Raw genomic sequence first — 19,827 nt, forward strand, 5'->3', positions numbered from 1 at the left:
TGATTGGTTAAACGCGCTTGTAAACTAGATTATCTGCTTGTGGCGGTGTGTGTTTCTGTGTGTGTGGGCGTTTGAGATGGAGAGATAGTATGTGTGTATTGGTGCCATTTTCCTGTAGCTCATTTAGCTCCCACCAGGCTGATGAGCAGCCCCAAGCCCCTGTGGGTAAAGCTGAAGGTCAGCCCTGTGTGATGGGCCCTTTCCCTCGGACATAGTGCCGGGTCCCTACAGGGCATTGCATGGCGACGTGATAATTATCCTGCTAGCTAATCACTTTGATTCATCTCAGCTCGATTGTGGTCAGTTGAACTAACACAGGGAGCCTACCGCTGGAGCAGGGAGTGCTAATGTGTTACACGCTGACCTTAAAGATGGCCGCTTTATCTCTTCATGCATCTGTCTGTTTCCTAACCTCTCATCTCAGATGTGCTACCCTCCGGAGCGGGTGAGAAGACAGGTACCATGCTGTCTGACGGCGCCATCTACAGCAGTATAGACTTCACAGGCAAAGCTGGTTACAGCAGCCCAGCACGGGGCTTACAGGCCACGCCCTACGCCACCACCCAGATCCTGCAGTCCAACAGCTTCCATGAGCTGGCTGTAGACAGACCAGACCCCCGCTGGAAGGCTTCCCTTCGAGCCCAGCAGGAAATGGCCAACCTGGGCTACTCACTGACCGACGGACGCCCCTGTAACGGTACGCCACTGCAACACTGAGGAAGCACAGGGAGGGGACGGGTGGTGTAGGGCTGTGTGATTTTGAATGTGTGCATGTGTCCTTGGATTTGTGTAAGCTCCAAAGGAAGCCCTAAAGCATAGCATCAGATCTCCCTAGATTGTATAACATTGTCTGGATGGTCAGTCATGGAGTGAAGCGTAGCATTCGTTAGATGGTTTTTTGGAATAACAATCGGTTTCAAGACTAGTAGAGGAGGAGAGAAAGATAGAGAGAAAGTTGAAGTCTGGAAACCACTGGCGTACCGGACAACCTCGCAAGGCGTTATTCATAAACCTTTTCCATATACACTAAGAAGCTACATTTTTGTTTCTTGGGCCTCAAGAATGTGCCTCAGGCCTTGAAAAATGTACTATTGAACTAATTGAAGGTAAGGACATATCGGTGAACAAATGCTGTGGTCAAGGCTAAGACGGTGCCAGGGCAATGAATGGAGCTTACTCAGGTGTTCAAAGCACATAATGCTTCTTGGGTAGTTCTTTATTAGTTTTAGATTAGAAAACAATCTCTCCTCAGAAGCAATAGTTACCGGAATGGTTAAAAACAGCTTGATTGCCGTAGCAACATCAGAGAAACTGGGCAGAAGGGAGTGGTGCTTCAAATACAGCAGTTCTGCAAAATCTTTAATTGAGCCTCTCATTCTCTTTAATTGCCGGCCTCAACACTTTACGGAAAGAGATGAACTGTAGGCTATAGGAAGCTCTGGTTGTAATATCAACAGTCCCTTATCTCTGGTATATCTTGGCATTCATCATTCAAGACTAAGTTTAAATTGTATATTTTTAATATATAATACTATATACAGGTTGAAGTCAGAAGTTTACATACACTTAGGTTGGAGTCATTAAATCTCATTTTTCAACCACTCCACAAATTTCTTGTCAACAAACTATAGTTTTGTCAAGTCATCTACTTTGTGCATGACACAAGTAATTTTTCCAACAGTTGTTGACAGACAGATTATTTCACTTATAATTCACTGTATCACAATTCCAGTGGGTCAGAAGTTTACATACACTAAGTTGACTGTGCCTTTAAACAGCTTGGAAAAAGCCAGAAAATGATGTCATGGCTTTAGAAGCTTCTGATAGGCAAATTGACATAATTTGAGTCAATTGGAGGTGTACCTGTGGATGTATTTCAAGGCCTACCTTCAAACTCAGTGCCTCTTTGCTTGACATCATGGGAAAATCAAAAGAAATCAGCCAAGACCTCAGAAAAGAAATGGTAGACCTCCACAAGTCTGGTTCATCCTTGGGGGCAATTTCCAAATGACCGGTAGGTACCACGTTCATCTGTACAAACAATAGTTGTAAGTACAAACGCCATGGGACCACGCAGCTGTCATAGCGCTCAGGAAGGATACTGTACGTGTTCTGTCTCCTAGAGATGAACGTACTTTGGTGCGAAAAGTGCAAATCAATCCCAGAACAACAGCAAAGGACCTTGTGAAGATGCTGGAGGAAACAGGTGCAAAAGTATCTATATCCACAGTCAAACGAGTCCTATATCGACATAACCTGAAAGGCCGCTCAGCAAGGAAGAAGCCACTGCTCCAAAACCGCCATAAAAAAGCCAGACTACGGTTTGCAACTGCACATGGAGACAAAGATCATACTTTTTGTAGAAATGTCCTCTGGTCTGATGAAACAAAAATAGTACTGTTTGGCCATAATGACCATATGAAAAAGGGGGAGGCTTGCAAGCCGAAGAACACCATCCCAACCATGAAGCACGGGGGTGGCAGCATCATGTTGTGGGGCTGCTTTGCTGCAGGAGGGACTGGTGCACTTCACAAATAGATGGCTTCATGAGGAAGGAAAATGATGTGGATATATTGAAGCAACATCTCTAGACATTAGTCAGGAAGTTAAAGCTTGGTCGCATATTGGTCTTCGAAATGGACAATGACCCCAAGCATGCTTCCAAAGTTGTGGTAAAATGGCTTAAGGACAACAAAGTCAAGGTACTGGAGTGGCCATCACAATCCTATAGAACATTTGTGGGCAGAACTGAAAAAGTGTGTGCGAGCAAGGAGACCTACAAACCTAACTCAGTTACACCAGCTCTGTCAGGAGGAATGGGCCAAAATTCACCCAACTTATTGTGGGAAGCTTGTGGAAAGCTACTCGAAACGTTTGACCCAAGGAAAACTATTTAAAGGCAATGCTACCAAATACTAATTGAGTGTATGTAAACTTCTGACCCACTGGAAATGTGATGAAAGAAATCAAAGCTGAAGTAATCATTCTCTCTACTATTATTCTGACATTTCACATTCTTAATATAAAGTGGTGATCCAAACTGACCTAAGACAGGGACATTTTACTAGGATTAAATGTCAGAAATGGTGAAAAACTGAGTTTAAATGTATTTGGCTAAGGTGTATGTAAACTTCTGACTTCAACTGTATATAATGTATAAGGTTAAATGTAATATATAATGCAAATGTCTCAGGAAAGAATGTCTGGGTTGGCAGTACTTAGTAGGCCTATAGAAAGCAGTCGGGCCCACAACCTGGACCTTCAGGCCGTGGTCAGTCTCTCAAGCTGGAGTTCATTTCATTTCTTTACGTTTAATTGGCAGAATTTATCCTCTAGCCAACTACTTTTTTCCTCATTTTTAGGCTTTTTCATGTGTTCTTTTTATAAAAGGTTTATAAAAGCAGCTAAATAGCAGCTAAATACTGTATATAGCTATTATCACGTAGACCCAGATGCAGACAACGTCGAAGTATCAACAGTTTATTAATCCAACAGGGGCAGGCAAAAGACAGGTCAAGGGCAGGTAGGGGTCAGTAATCCAGATAGGTGTGGCAAAGGTACAGGACGGCGGGCAGGCTCAGGGTCAGGGCAGGCAGAAATGGTCAAAACCGGAAAACTAGAAAACAGGAACAATCGAGAGACAGGAACAGAGGGAAAAACACTGGTAGGTTTGACGAAACAAAACAAACTGGCAACAGACAAATAGAGAACACAGGTATAAATACACAGGGAATAATGGGGAAGATGGGCGACACCTGGAGGGGGGTGAAGACAATCACAAAGACAGGTGAAACAGATCAGGGTGTGACAGCTATATATAGTAGGCTACACTGCATAATGAAACAATCCCTAGTAAGCTAGTGTTTTGAGGGTGGACTGACTGTATTATTTGGCATTATTAGACTGGTTTTAGTCATGGCAACTTTTTATCCAAGCTGGGACAGAGTGCTAGGAAGGCTCATGTCATGTAGGTTCAGGTTGGCTATGCAGGACAGTTGTATATAAAAAATCCAACAACAACAAAAAATCCAATGGTTGCTGATTACTATGCTGTTGTATTGAAAATACATTTTACAATCTGCAATGTTTGAATTTCCAACTTTAATTACTGAACAAGTAATAATATTATTGCCACCAGCCAGGAGTCTAAATGGCAGGCTAATGACACTTAGACTGTGTATACTGTAGCTTCGTGAAATGTTAGGTTTAACATCAGACAATTACATCCAAATTGTTCTACTAATAAAAATGTATCCATTAGCTAAAGCAAAGCTATAGGCTACATGCCCTGGCACCACAGAAAGCCTATCATTGATTCGATAGGCAGCCACATAGACATGTCACAATTTCAGCACCATGGACAGCGATCGGTAGTCTATACTTTGTGAGTAGCTGTCTGGCTGATGCATGCAATTTTTTATTTGGGGTGGGGCAACTCCTACCTTGCGGGGGTGGTTCAGAGAAACTGTGTTACGGAGGTCCTGTAAACAATAGAGGATGAGATGTATTTTCAGTGGATTGATTAGACAAGAGAGCAGAGCGTTGAATGTTGAGTTGAGTAGAGTAGAGAGAGCAGACAGGGAGAGCACAAAAAACAAGTTAGAGAGGGAGAGAGAAAGGGGGCAGCAGAGAGAGGGGGATGTTATATTTACATTTTCATTGTAAATGGACCCTGAGGATATAGTGGTTAATCGCTCCTCTCTTCATGTCGATTTTTACTCCTCAGCCTCAGGAGTTTTTCTACCCCAGAAATGTCAGAATATGAAGGCACATTTCTTTGGATTAATTTGATTAACACAAATTCCTTTGTGTTTTGACCCATGGATATTTAATTAGCTTGGCTTTACCTAGCAGAGCTGTATTTTAGGGAGAGTCTCAGTCAGTCTGTCTGTTGGTCAGGTGGCCGGCCATTCTCCTGCGTGCTTTGGGCTGTATGCTCACCTGAGAGCTGGTTAACTGAGAGAGATAAGGAACAGAGAGGAAGAGGAAGAGAGGGAATGGACAGAGGGATGGAGCCAGCCTGCAGCTCCGGGTCCCAGGTCTCAGGGCTTCTTTAAGAAATCGAGACCTTGGGACTGTGAAGTTAGAACCTTATTATGCCAGGTTCAAATGATTTTTTTTCTATCTCACTCTAAATATGGTTTAGGCTAGTCTAGCCATCAATAATGGCACTCAAGCAAAAAAAACTGTAAATGATGTATAAGTAAATTATGTTGTTACATCATTGAATTTGTCTGATGATCATAATGCATTTCTTAATATAGTTGAAGATGTGTTCTGACTCCATCTTGATAAAATAGTTTCAGTCTATCACTGATGCGTTCAAATAGCTACAGTTTTCTTAACTGAACACGTCTAGTTCAGAAGTGTCAGACAGAACCTTATGGTTGAACTCAGATTGAAATTTCAGAGCCATAAGGTTCTATCTGTGATTGCACCCGCCTAAAAAATTGATTTACAAATGTCTCCGAATTTTGATACTCTGCACTTCAGGTATCTTTAAGGTGAGGACCTTAATGGGTTATGAAAGAAGAATTCACTACAAAACAGTTCTGAGATCTGCGATGTGAAAAGTCTTATGCTTAATATCTCAGAACTATGCTTTGTGCAAATAGAACCTTATAGTCCCAAGGTTACAATATGTCAACATAGAGGAAAAGTCTTAGTGCTCTGTCAGCACACTAAGAGAGAAATAATGAGAGCCAGGTGGGGGAGAAAGAGAGGGAGAAAGCCCAGGTGATGATAAAATAGCTTTCCAAGCAGCAGTGTTTGTGTATGTGAGTGTTTGTGTTTGTGTGTGTGTGTGTGTGTGTGTGTGTGTGTGTGTGTGTGTGTGTGTGTGTGTGTGTGTGTGTGTGTGTGTGTGTGTGTGTGTGTGTGTGTGTGTGTGTGTGTGTGTGTGTGTGTTTCAACCCCATGGGGTGGGAAATAGTATCAGCTCATTAAAACCCACAGCTTGGGGGCTGTAGGGATATCTCTCCATTGTGAGGCAAAGACCGGGCTGATAAGATCAACTCTCTATCTCTGACTTCCCTTCCCTCTCTCAATTCAGTTCAATTCAAGGGCTTTTTTTGGCATGGGAAACATATGTTAACATTGCCAAGGCAAGTAAGGTAGATAATAAACAAAATTGAAATAAACAATAAAAATGAACAGTCACATTACACTCACAGAAGTTCCAAAAGAATAAAGACATTTCATAGTATATATATATATATATATATATATATATATATATATATATATATATATATATATATATATATATATATATATATATATATATATATATATATATATATATATATATATATATATAGTGTTGTAACGGTGTGCAAATAGTGAAAGTACAAAATGGAAAATGAATAAACATAAATATGGGTTGTATTTATAATGGTGTTTGTTCTTCACTGGTTGCCCTTTTCTTGTGGTACCAGGTGACAAATCTTGCTGCTGTGATGGCACACTGGGGTATTTCACCCAATAGATATGGGAGTTTATCAAAATTGGATTTGTTTTGGAATTCTTTGTGGGTCTGTGTGATCTGAGGGAAATATGTGTCTCTAATATTGTCATACATTTGGCAGGAGGTTAGGAAGTGCAGCTCAGTTTCCACATCATTTTGTGGGCAGTGTGCACATAGCCTGTCTTCTCTTGAGAGCCAGGTCTACTTACAGTGGCCTTTCTCAATAGCAAGGCCATGCTCACTGAGTCTGTACATAGTCAAAGCTTTCCTTAAGTTTGGTTCAGTCACAGTGGTCAGGTATTCTGCCACTGTGTACTCTCTGTTTAGGGCCAAGTCTCTTTCTCTCTTTCCACTCAGGTGGAAAGGCCGGCAAGAAAAAGAAGTCGAAGGGTGGGTCAAAGACCTCCAAATCCAATGGGTCCTGTTGGGTCAACATGCCCTTGCCTCCCCCACCCATGCACCCACTGCCAGGCACCGAGGTGGACCACTACCCCCTAGAGAACCATGGAGGAGGGTAAGATAAAATGTTTTCTGTCTCCACACACATGTAGACATACCAGACCTGGGTACAAATACATGTTTTGATTCTTTGTTATTGAAATACTTGTTTTCTGTGTATTTTGGTATGTTCAAATAATGTGGCCCGAATCATCTACTTCTATTTCAAATAATTTCCTATAAAATGTTTACTATTTGAAAATACTTACAGTATTTCTAAATACGTTATTTCAAATACCAAACAGGCCTGGGTTCAAATGCATTGGAGTATATATTTTTGTATTTGAAATGCACTGTGTAATACTACGTGCCAATACATTCCAAGTGTATTTACAAATCCATTCCAATATTCCTACTGTATATTTCTATTACTATTAATAACTATTGTTTTAAAAAATATATATAATCTAAATACTTACTTTCAAATGTCTTTGAAAGTCATTAAAATACCCTAAATAGTATTTTGATACAGGTACCTATAAACATTCTATCATGATGCTACACAGGAAGTGAAATAATAGCAAGGAGCACATGTAGCCTTTCTTGTCTTTTGGGGATCTAAGGTCTGTCAGTGAGCCACTGAGAGGAAAGAAACCTAATTGGCTGTAACCAGCTTGGCTCTCTGTCTCTCCTGGAGCTCTCCTCTATCTCTAGGTGTTTGTGTGTGTGTGTGTGTGGTGTGTGTGTGTGTGTGTGTGGTGTGTGTGTGTGTGTGTGTGTGTGTGTGTGTGTGTGTGTGTGTGTGTGTGTGTGTGTGGTGTGTGTGTGTGTGTGTGTGTGTACACTAAACGAGAGGGCTAAGCACAAACGAGCAGCAGGCTGTTACAGGGAGTAGTACCCCAGTGCTGATTGAGCTCCCGGTGCCTGCACTTGTCATACTGAGGAAACAGCCATCTTCATTAATCGGCTTCTTATTGTAAGAAAAATACACTGTTTTTGTCACAGGCATTTTTTGGAAAGAGGGCAGTGGAAAAACCTTGCCCTAGATATTGGGGGTAATATAATGCAGTTACTGTAGGACTGTTGCTGTGCAAGGACAAATGTAAGATTTCAAAATTATTATATTATAATACTTTCCTTGGGAATCTGAGGAAGTTGATACCGTCTCCTCCCCTTCATCTACACTGACTAAAGTGGATTCAATAGGTGACATCAATAAGGGATCATAGATTTCACCTGAATTCATCAGGTCAGTCTATGTCATGTTCCTAATGTTTTGTACACTCAGTGTATTTCTGCCTAAAACCTTGGGGTGTGCACATTTGCATACATATCTTGCAGCCAGTTTCAAGAAGCTTTGGCTGGTTCACCACCACTTATAACAAAACAGCATGTGGTTAGATCTTTTCATTTGATCTCAGCACCCCATTCCTGCCAGTCACTTTGTAATTACAAACCGCAGCCAATCTGTGTAATTCCCTCTCTCCCTCTGCTGATTGATAGAACATCAGATAACAGTGTGTTTAATGGTCTGGCAAAATACAAACCAGTAGAAAAAGAATCGTATTTGTCTGTTGGCTAAGCTTTGTCTCGTCACCAGTGTATAACACTGAGAGCAAGTCACTGTGCACTAGCAGTAACACACTTACATAGATTTCTAAGCACCATAGGCTGTGTTTACACAGGCAGTCTTTTGACAAATCACATCACATCTTTTTCAGAGCTGATCTGATTGTTCCAAAGACCAATTAGTGGTAAAAAAAGATAAGCTTTGGGCTGCCTGTGTAAACATAGCCATAGACACACACATCCACAGTATAAGGTTTTAGGTTTTAGCCTGAATTACTCACATTCTCGTTCCCTACTTATTGCAGGTATGACAGTGACAGCTGGGCCCCGCCCCTTCCTGTCCAGACTTACCTTCACCAGGGATTGGACGACGATCTAGAGGAGGAGCGAGTGCCCACCCCGCCCCTCAGGGGAGTGGCCTCTTCCCCAGCAGCAGCTCCCTACAGCCAACCGTCATCCTCCTCCCTAAGCTCCACCCACCACGAGGAGATGCAGTCCATGCTACAAGCCCACCTGGATGAGCTGACCAGAGCCTACCAGTATGAAGTGGCCAAACAGACATGGTGAGGAGCAGAGAAATTACTGTGGATCTGTCAATGGATTTCTTCCTTCCTTTGGGCTATAACTCTTTACTTTCTATGTAGTCTCTTCTCAAAGCCTCTGTGGAGTGTGCTGAGCACCCTGAGTCTGGCACATGATATGATACAACAATTGCCCTTGCTGCATGTTTTGGATGCATTATGTATCCACTTTCCACTGTGAAATGAACAGATAAGTACTGTACTTTGTGTTCTTTTGAATTGCCACCGGTACTTGTTAAATTTGTCTAAATTGCCTATGATATTTCAATCATGAGACATTCACCTGGCAGTTTCTGCTTTGCTCTGTGAATGAATGAGCTGTCGTTCTCTAGAACTGAGCTAGATATTTTGCATATCAATAGCCAATAGTCTTGTTGAGTGTTTCATATCGGTGTGGTATTTAGGCATGTCATCCTAACCCCTGGTTTCATGTTTCATGTGAGCGATAAAAACATCCCTTCATTGATTACACCTCTAACGTGTAACAGGCATTGGGAAACGGGTCATGCCGGTAGGAACGCGTGTTGAGGGGTAATGATGGGTTTTGGCCTAGCGTGCAGCTCTGACAACAGGAAGAAGAGCTGCTAATTACATATGCGTCTCCTCCATAGTGGGACGAGGCATGGGGCGAGGCATCGGAGGGGACAGCGGTGGGGGGAGAAAACAGACACGTTACTGACAGCCCTGCCCAACCCTGCCATTCTTCTCCCTTCACCCAGACAATTACCAGTCCATTGTGTTAGTGCTAGCACAAGCGTCACGGAAGGGATGTGTACATAGATGTGAAGGGAAAATAATGAATTCAATCTCCCACACAAACACTCACCCATGCTGAACGAGGCCCTAGTACTGCGCTCTGGCATTTGGTTGTTCAGGGACTTGTGTTTTAGCCTTTACGTCCTGTCTGTTAGTGTCTTTATCTACTGCTCAGTTTCCTGTCTCAGTGACATAACATGTTCTATACAGGCATATGAAGGGCAGCCCACACCCGCCCAAGGCCCCTGTCCCTCCGATGGGCTATGTGTCTAGCACGCTGGGGTCTGACCTGGGGACCAACCTCCAGTGTGAGGAAGAAGAGGAGGATGAAGGCTACGGAGTGTCACGTCAGCTCTGTGGCTTTGACTACACTGCTGGACTCAGCATGGACAACCTGGAGGGCTCAGGTGAGACACACATGCACGCACGCCACACACACACACACACACACACACACACACACACACACACACACACACACACACACACACACACACACACACACACAGATCATGCCCTTCTTGCCATCTCGTCACAGTGCACCCTTACAAAAAAACATATGTTAAATTTGCAGTTTCACATGTGAAATAGCTCTTTTCACATGTTGAGCTTAAATTTCACACGTGAAACCATATTAACACCACCTTTTCGCGTGAGGTGAATACTTTCACATATGGAATTTCAAGTTCATATATGAAAATCAATCACATGTGAAATCTAATTTGCAGGTTCATATGTGATTTAAAAAATAAAAAAATTCACATGTGAATCTTGCCTTCCCTGTGGCTCAGTTGGTAGAGCATGGTGTTTGCAACATCAGGGTTGTGGGTTCAATTCCCACGGGGGGCCAGTACAAAAAAAAAAGAAATGCATGAAATGGAATGTATGCATTCAATACTGTAAGTCACTCTGGATAAGAGCGTCTGCAAAATGACTAAAATGTAAAATTAGATTTTCCCATCTGAAATGTTTCAAATATGAAACTTCAAATTAGATTTTTACATGTAATTGTTTTTCACCCTTTTTTTTCAACTTGCAATTCCATATTTGAACGTGAAAACCAAATTTGTAAGAAAACTCCACATGAAAATCTCAATTTCACATGTGGAATTGCAAGTTCACATGTGAACATTTTATTAGCTGTTTCACATATAAAAGATAACTCCAACTGTGAGAATCTCGCGTTCACATTTGGAATTGCAGATTCACATGTGGGGTTGAAATAATGTTATTCTCCTCATGTGAAAAGATGGTGCTAAAATGTTGCAGTAGCAATGCTTCCACCTGTGGAATTAGGGTGACCACATCTAAAAAGCACAAATGTGGGACTAGAGAATGATTTTGCGGGACATTCACAGAACAATTGCATTAGCCGACCGTCCCACAGGGGACCCACCAATCCTGAAGTAGTTTACAAACAGAGTAAATCAAGCTTATATTTGGGGTTCTGATGGGGTATGACAGATGAACAAAGCTCATGAGGCATTTATACATTATATTCTTCAAGAATCAATTGGTACATATAATACATTTTTAAGTAAATGGATGTAGCAACTAAGGATTGCTATGTCACCATTTGAACTTGATCAATTAACTTGCCCCCCCCCCCCCCCAAAAAAAAAAATATATATTCTGTAAATTGTTCTGCGCTTGTCCCGCATTTGTAAGTAACAAGAACATTTCCCAGGACATAGACATATCTGATATTGGCAGAAAGCTTAAATTCTTGTTCATCTAACTGCACTGTCCAATTTACAGTAGCTATAACAGTGAAAGAATACATGCTATTGTTTGAGGAGTGTGCACAGTTTTGAACATGAAAGTTATTAATAAACAAATTAGGCACATTTGGGCAGTCCTGATACAACATTTAAACAGAAATGCAATGGTTCATTGGATCAGTCTAAAACGGTGCACTTCCACTGCTGCCATCTAGTGGCCAACATCTAAATTGCACCTGGGCTGGAATAATACATTATGGCCTTTCTCTTGCATTTCAAAGATGATGGTACAAAACAATGTAAAACAAAATGTTCGTTTTTTCTTTGTATTATCTTTTACCAGATCTAATGTGTTATATTCTCCTACATTCCTTTCACATTTCCACAAACGTCAAGGTGTTTCCTTTCAAATGGTATCAAGAATATGCATATCCTTGCTTCATGGCCTGAGCTACAGGCAGTTAGATTTGGGTATGTGATTTTAGGCGAAAAATGGAAAAAAGGGTCCGATCCTTAAACACCTTAGAGTAATGGTGTTATTACATGGTGTAATCCTCTAGGAAGTGAATTACTTTTGTGGCATTAAGATCAAGCAAAACTTCTGAAGTCCAGAACAAAATTCTGAGTATTGCAAACAAAAATAATGATATTTAAATCAAAACATGAACCACAAATTATTAATAGCAAAACAAAATACTGCAAGGAAATAATTTTTAAATGCAAAAACAAATGAATTGTAAATGGATGTAAAAAACAAAAAAACATGAAACATTTGTTATGATAATGCGATTAAATAAAATGCTTCCCTCTTTTGTGCAATTTTCCCTATCTTATGTTACCCTGGCCTTTGCTTTCTCTGCCTTTTTTCCAGTTGAAAGTTTTGGTACATTCTTTTCAGCAGCATAGCACCTTTCATCCCGCTGCTGGTTTGCTTCTGAAGCTAAGCAGCATTGGTATTGGTCAGTCCCTAGATGGGAGATCAGATGTGGCTGGAAGTGGTTTAAAAATAAACGTGTGGAAAAAAACTTGTTACATGTCGGGAATGTATTTTCTTCATGAGGGAAAAACCTGTGAAAAATGTATATGTGAAACTTAACACGGATCCAAACATTTCAACAACAAAGATGTATACATGTGATTTGTTCATGTGTTTTTTTTTTTGTAATGGCAGTCAAGTGCACACATCTTTACATCGAGCAGGACGTCAAAGATTTGGGAGCAGTGAGTAAATTGGCAATAGCAATGGTTTTATTCAGTAACCACTTATGGAGAGTAAATGCTTTGCCGTTTTGACTGCACATTATGCAGTTTTGACTGACAGCTTTTTGATTTCCAATTTTCTCAACCATACCGTGTCATACTCAAGACTGATGGTTTCATAATGTGATATTCAGACTCATTAATTTGAAAAAAAATAACATTCTATGAAAGGGAAAGAAAGGAACGATTTTGTGCAATCTGGTGCACACACATTAGTGAAATCCATCTCCATGAAAAAACAGAAACATTGAACTAGTTAGTTATTTGATTTCAGATGGAAGCTATCTTTTCTCTGTGACATCTCATTTGGGCTTTTTCTTTCAAACTCTCACTGCCATTTCAAGGGTATGACCATATTGTCTAAACACTTCTTCTTTCAGTCTCTCTAATGTTATAAAACAAAGTGACACACAAGAGCATCTGACATCTAAAACTATTGGGAGAGTGAGAGAATGAGTTGGGGAGAAGGTACAAGGTGAGGCGACTTCAGATCCAGAGGCCAAGATTGATGTTATTTTGTCGACCCCTAGTCTGTGTTGTGAAGGAGAGTGAGACCACGGTTCAGTCCTAGTCAGTTTTCTGGGAGATGATGGAACATTAGGCATGCTAGCTGAGACACAGGGGACTCTCTGCTGATATATGTGCTGTGTCTGTGATAAAGTTGGTGGTGTGCAGTAATCTGCTGTGTTACCTCTGTGGGAAGAAGGCTATGCTAGATCAGCTTATCTCTACAAAGGTCTCTCCTCTGTCTCCTCTCCCCCAGAGACCAAGCGAACACACACAGATTGAAAAGGCCAATGCATTTAGGAAGTGAGCCAGTAATTACAGCCACATCTTATCCTTTACCTTGAATTGTCAAGATGTGAGAGTAGTTTCTCCATACTGCCCACACCAACAGTCTTATCTAGGAAGGTTTCTTGCAGTGATTTCCCCCCTCAATCAATCAATCAATCAATCAATCAATCAATCAAATGTATTTATAAAGCCCGTCTTACATTAGCTGATGTCACAAAGTGCTGTACAGAAACCCAGCCTAAAACGCCAAACAGCAAGCAATGCAGGTGTAGAAGCATCTCCTCTCTTCCTGTCCTCAGTTAATTTGATTTACAAAATAGCATTTGTTCATACTTGTGTTCACTTTAGTACTTTCACTGCATCATTTCTAATATAGAGCTTATCAGTGCAAAAGCTGTGATAAGTCATTGATTGCAAATCTAAACTGATTAGCTATGTTGTGCCTCTCTAATTCTCTGTACCCGTGTCCCTGTGCTCTCTCATTCACCCCCTGTAGGTAAAGGCTACTCCCAGCGGGGTCGGCCAGGTAGCTCAGGCTCCACAGAGAGCAGTGCTCTGGGCACACAGAGCCTCGGTCACCAGAGGGCCACGCCCACTGGACGCAAACCCCGGGCAGAAACTGTTGGGACACTGCCCAGACGGAGAGACACCCCCACAGATGGTAAGACATGGGGTGAGGGGGGGAGGACAGAGAGAGAGATGAGGAAGGTGGATGGGAGCTTCTTTGTTGACTGTGGTTGTTAACGAGCTTTATAGCCATACTGATCCCTATGATATGACCCACTGGTCCATCCTTGATTACAAAGTCTGTGTATTACCCCGAAGGTTAATGGCAGTGTTAATCTGAGCCTCTTGTCAACCTCTCTCCTCAGCCGCCTCTCCTGCCCCAGAGCAGGTCAACAGTGTGGGGGCCAGGCTGCATGGTTCATGGGTGGCCGGAGGCTCGGACCCCCCTGAGGAGTGTATGGTCTCCACGCTGGAGCGGCAGCACATGGCCTCCTGGAGCGGCACACCCGCCAACATGGGCACCCTGGGCAGGGCACGCCACAGGGCTGGGGCTGGCATTGACCACCCACACAACAGCCACAATGGCCACCCGCCTCCCAACAGCACTGAGCAGAACTATGGAGAACGATGTACGTATCGAGCTTCTCCTGACTAATATGTCCACAGCGGCAATTTGTTAAAGAGAGCGAGTGCGAGGGAAACACAGAGCTGTAAATGTGATGCACAGACACACAGACACGTCTCACAGTGTTCTTTTTACAGTGTTACTTTCATCCTTCCTTCCAATATAATATTCTGTATGTCACTTGCCCCTCCTGTTTCATGTCACAAGATGTACAGTAAGTCACTCTACATTAATGAAGAAAAATCACTACAGTTAAGCTATTGACTCATGAAAGTGAAAGGACTTGCATTTCTTGTAAATAGGTTTTGTATTTTTAGTTTTTCTCTTGTTTTGCTTCGCTATGCAAGCCAAAATCTGACATTGAAGTTGTCTCTTTTACTTCTAATTTTACATTGTGAGTTGATGGACTTGTGGTGCCACATTAAGTGAGGAATTTGTGATAAATGATCACCTGAGATTGACACTTTGGTTTCGGATCTCTGTGTCTTCCTCTTGCAGAGTCTTTGTGATGAGTCGGACCCTCCAGTGCTGCCTGTCTATAAGTGCAATGAGATTTCCTCTCTCCAAATGCTACAGGACGGAGGATGGAGAAATGTCAGGAAGTGGAAAGAGAGCGAGTGCGAGGGAAACGCAGAGCTGTAAATGTGATGTACAGACACACAGACACGTCTCAGTGTTCTTTTTACAGTGTTACTTTCATCCTTCCTTCCAATATAATATTCTGTATGTCACTTGCCCCTCCTGTTTCATGTCACAAGATGTACAGTAAGTCACTCTACATTAATGAAGAAAAATCACTACAGTTAAGCTATTGACTCATGAAAGTGAAAGGACTTGCATTTCTTGTAAATAGGTTTTGTATTTTTAGTTTTTCTGTTGTTTTGCTTCGCTATGCAAGCCAAAATCTGACATTGAAGTTGTCTCTTTTACTTGTAATTTTACATTGTGAGTTGATGGACTTGTGGTGCCACATTAGTTTTCATAAATGCTTGAAATAATTATTTTATTTTGATGAAACTACTGTATTGTTTACTTTGCACAGAGCGTTGGGTGATAATAAGCACAAAGTCATCAGCTGAGCTGAAAGAAGAATGAAGCAGAGGAGTGTCTATAATAGAACCTAATAAATAATATATGACAGAACATGCTTTTCAGAGACACAGATGTATTGAGAGATATAATGTAAAAAACGGCCACACAGAAAACGTTATGATATGATGTTTTTTTTGTTCTTGTTCAATCTGCGGTGGTTTGTGAGGATGATCTGGCCAATGTGCATTGTACTGCTTGGCAGTCTGTTTCCCATACAGTATATTCCCATGACAGTGAGGCAGCAGTACTTGGATTCCAAAAAATAATGGACTGTTCAGAATAATTGATAAAAGGTGAAACCATCTACGTGTAACATTTAAAATGGTAGCGTAGAGGCAAAGGGCAGAGGCAAAGGGCGGCAGCTAGTTGTTGATAGGGAGGTGTTGGGCCAACAGAGCGCCACTCAGGTGTGGTCAGGTGGGGACAGCTGTGTGCACAGATGGACTCTGTCAGTGTTGCCCATGGGAACAAAGTGAGATAAAGAGATGTTGGCCTTGAGACGACTAGCTAATCCCAGACTGGGTTTTCATAGCTGTCAGTGACTGGTAAACATGATTAACAACAATATGCAATTAGATTAGAATAATACACCCATCATAGATATGATGGCCGTCTGTTTTAATCCTACTGGTGCAGTATAATGTGGCCCCTATCTACCACCCTGCCAACACACTGGTGACACTCATCAGGGTTAGTGAGGAATAGTGAGCCCCTCGCTTAATCAGCATATCCTCAACGCTGTAACCAGTCACGGAGGGCAGCTGGTTGCTAGCTTCACAATGCAGTGTTTTGATTCACTTCTTTGTTCTTTTCTGGTTGTTCTTTGTATTGGCTCCACCTGTAAAGACTCTGTACCTGCCAGATCCGGTCTGCCCTCAGAAATACTCAGGCACGTACAGTGTGGCCGTTCATTTTTCAACCCTACGATGCAAATAAAACGTGTATGTGGAATCAACCATGAGTCTCTGTGCTGTGCATGTGAGTTGATGGTGCAAAGCGTTCTCCTCATGTGAGAAATGTTAACTGATTTCCCCATTAGGTCATTATGTGCATACACTCATAAGTTGCACGTTAGCAGAATACACACTCTTAACAGAATCAGAGACTTGGTGCATATTAAGAACAATACTCGGTCTACCTCTCTCAAGCGTCTCCGTGTTACATCAGTCTTAGTCAGAGCTAATGGGAAAATAAAAGAATGATTACTACATTTTGATGCATCTATCCCTTCAGTCTCCCATTCCCTGTTCCTACACCAGAACACATTTACTTACTGGAGGAAATGTCAAAGTCATCCATTTACCAAGACAATACAGGTTGAACACTCAGAGGCTGATCATCCATAACACAGCTCTAGCATTGGCGATTTGGGGATATCAGGATACAACGACAGATGGTGAGGATGACGATGATGATTCTCTCCTTTATTCCAGTTATTTTCCATCGTCTTTATGGAATTTTGTAAATGCATGTAAATTCAGTGATGATTACATTTCAGACATGTTCGTCCTTAGCAGTCTAGATACTGTAGCTCTTTTACTGCATTCAGACCATACAGATATTCAATTGTATTGATTTCTAGAGTTATGGTGGCTTTTCCAGGGGAATCCATGCCTTTCATCTCCAATCTTCATATACTGTACTTACTACACCTAATGAAACAACTGCTGTATGAGATCACATTAGTACTGCAAATGTCCAAGTTACTGTTGGCTCCAGCCTCTGTCACATACATCTCCCAGGGCTAAGCCTGGCTGTTCTTACTGGCCAATCAGAGAGCAACACAACTCTTATGACAGATATGGAAGGAATAATGTATCACTTATAAAAGAAAACATGAAAATATCACGTTAAAAAATGTGGTTTTCAGATTGGTTTTGTTGTTGCAATTTTCACGAGTCAGACGTGGTTTTTAGATATGTTGTTTTTAGACAAGTTTCACATGTACATTTTTCAAGTGTTTTTCCTTCTTGAAAAAAATCCCCGCGTGACATTTCTTGCCCACACGTTTATTTTTCACATGCTTATTTTCACTACTTCCAGCTACATCTGGTCTCACATCCAGGGACCGGCCATTACCAACCATGCTTAGCTTCAGAGGTAAACCAGCACTGGGATGCAGAGTGCTATGTTGCTGGAATGAATGTACCAAAACTTTCAACTGGAAAAAAGGTAGAGAAAGCAAAGGCCAGGGTAACATAACCAAAGATAAGGAAAATTGCAGGAAAGAGGGAGGAGTTTTATTTAATCGTGTTATACTCTACCAGTCAAAGGTTTTAGAACACCTACTCAGGGTTTTTCTTTATTTTCTTTGTCGATCGGGCAGAAACAGTTCACGTCGATCCACGGAGGCAAAAAGGACAATATTGGAGTTTAATTCAATTAGAGAAAAAGCTGTGAATTGGAGAGTTGGAAATGCGGAGTAGGGAGGGCCAGAAAAGTAATGTTTGAGAAAGATTTGATGAAGTGGTAAAAGAGGATAATAGCAGTGCTGGCTATGTTATGTGTGATGATTGTGAGGCACTATACAAATTCAACAGTCACAAGACGGGACTTCAAATAGGCCTATCGCATGTCAATGGAACTGCAGCCTACTGTTCAGATGGGTTAAACGAAAACAGAAATCTGGACACCGACTGTAGGTCTATAACTTCTCACAGACCCTTAATATTAACTCTTGCAGAATAAAGCATTTCTTGCAGTAAAATGATACACCAAATGATATGCTACATTTTTACTCGGGTACAGGAGTGGAGAATAGGACTTATTACTTTCAGCATCTTTAGAGAATGCGAATGTGCAGTTAGATACCATCTGTTGAGGTGCTTTCTTTATCAGCATCATAAAAGCTGATAGTATTTCAACCACATAAGCCAAACTGAAATCATATCAGAAACATGTTGGGTCATTTTCACAGATTTTATTTATCTGCAACCGGTCAAACTGATGTAATTTGGAAATATGGAAAATAAAATCTTTATCACTTTATCACATACAATGAGTGAACAAAACATGACAAACACCTTCTTTTTCCATGACATGGAATGACCAGGTGAAAGCTATGATCCCTTATTGATGTCACTTGTTAAATCCACTTCAATCAGTTTAGATGAAGGGGAGGAGACAGGTTAAATAATACTTTTTTTGGCTTGAGACAATTGAGACATGGATTGACAAAATATGTAAGTGCCTTTGAACAGGGTATGGTAGTTGGTGCAAGGCACACTGGTTTGTGTCAAGAACGGCAACACTGCTGGGTTTTTCACGCTCAACAGTTTCCCATGTATATCAAGAATGGTCCACCACTCAAAGGACATTCAGCCAACTTGACACAACTGTGGGAAGCATTGGAGTCCACATGGGCCAGAATCCCTGTGGAATGCTGTCAACACCTATTAGAGTCCATACCCCGATGAATTGAGGCTGTTCTGAGATCGGGGGTGCAACTCAATATTAGGACGTTGTTCTTAATGTTTGGTACAGTCAGCGTATAGTCGGGCAGTCGCGGATGGGTTATTAGCAATTGTGGGCGGGTGCTGGTGAACAAACAGCTAACGTGTGGACAAAACCTTTGAAATATGATTCCATGGAGCTATGGGCCTTGGAGCTAGAACAGCTCATTCATGACTCATGACATTTGGCTAATTGGAAAATTTGAACAGTATGCTTGTGTGATGTAATTACATGGGAGACACAGGAGACCACGGATGGAGAGCATGGAGGTCCCAGTCTACAACACTACTACCTCCAGGCGGAGGGGCTGAGTAAAGACTTGGGGTCCTCTGACCTTCAGCTCCCTCAGTGGCCAATTTGTTTCTGTCGCCGTCTCCCATCCTCATTATTCATCTTCCCCCAGTACTGGAGTAGGCACTTTCCTTGGTGTCTCTGGCATGTACCAACAAGACCTTTTCTATGTCTCTGTGACACAGGGCATTTCAGTTTATGAAACATAGGCAATATATTAGCATGTCAATGTTGTGTTGTGTGACCCAAAGACTCATTACCTGTGCACTGTCA

At 41.7% G+C, this 19,827-nt stretch overlaps 1 protein-coding gene across 4 annotated transcripts in view; it reads left to right on the top strand.

Annotated features, from left to right (window-relative positions):
• Positions 1-16,765, top strand: part of LOC106603263 (roundabout homolog 2) — a 171,928-nt gene extending 155,163 nt beyond the window's left edge. For all 4 annotated transcript variants that reach the window (XM_014196666.3, XM_014196669.3, XM_082974525.1 and 1 more), the window contains 7 exons: positions 425-697; positions 6,824-6,980; positions 8,779-9,036; positions 10,021-10,217; positions 14,083-14,247; positions 14,459-14,722; positions 15,217-16,765. In XM_014196666.3, coding sequence (XP_014052141.1) covers positions 425-697; positions 6,824-6,980; positions 8,779-9,036; positions 10,021-10,217; positions 14,083-14,247; positions 14,459-14,722; positions 15,217-15,218 — 1,316 coding nt within the window. In that variant the 3' untranslated portion in view covers positions 15,219-16,765. The remainder of the gene's footprint in view (positions 1-424; positions 698-6,823; positions 6,981-8,778; positions 9,037-10,020; positions 10,218-14,082; positions 14,248-14,458; positions 14,723-15,216) is intronic.
• The last annotated feature ends 3,062 nt before the right edge of the window (positions 16,766-19,827 follow it).

The sequence above is a fragment of the Salmo salar genome, chromosome 04 (assembly GCF_965601325.2).
Source record: "Salmo salar chromosome 04, fSalSal1, whole genome shotgun sequence".
In the NCBI taxonomy this organism is placed as follows: Eukaryota; Metazoa; Chordata; class Actinopteri; order Salmoniformes; family Salmonidae; genus Salmo; species Salmo salar.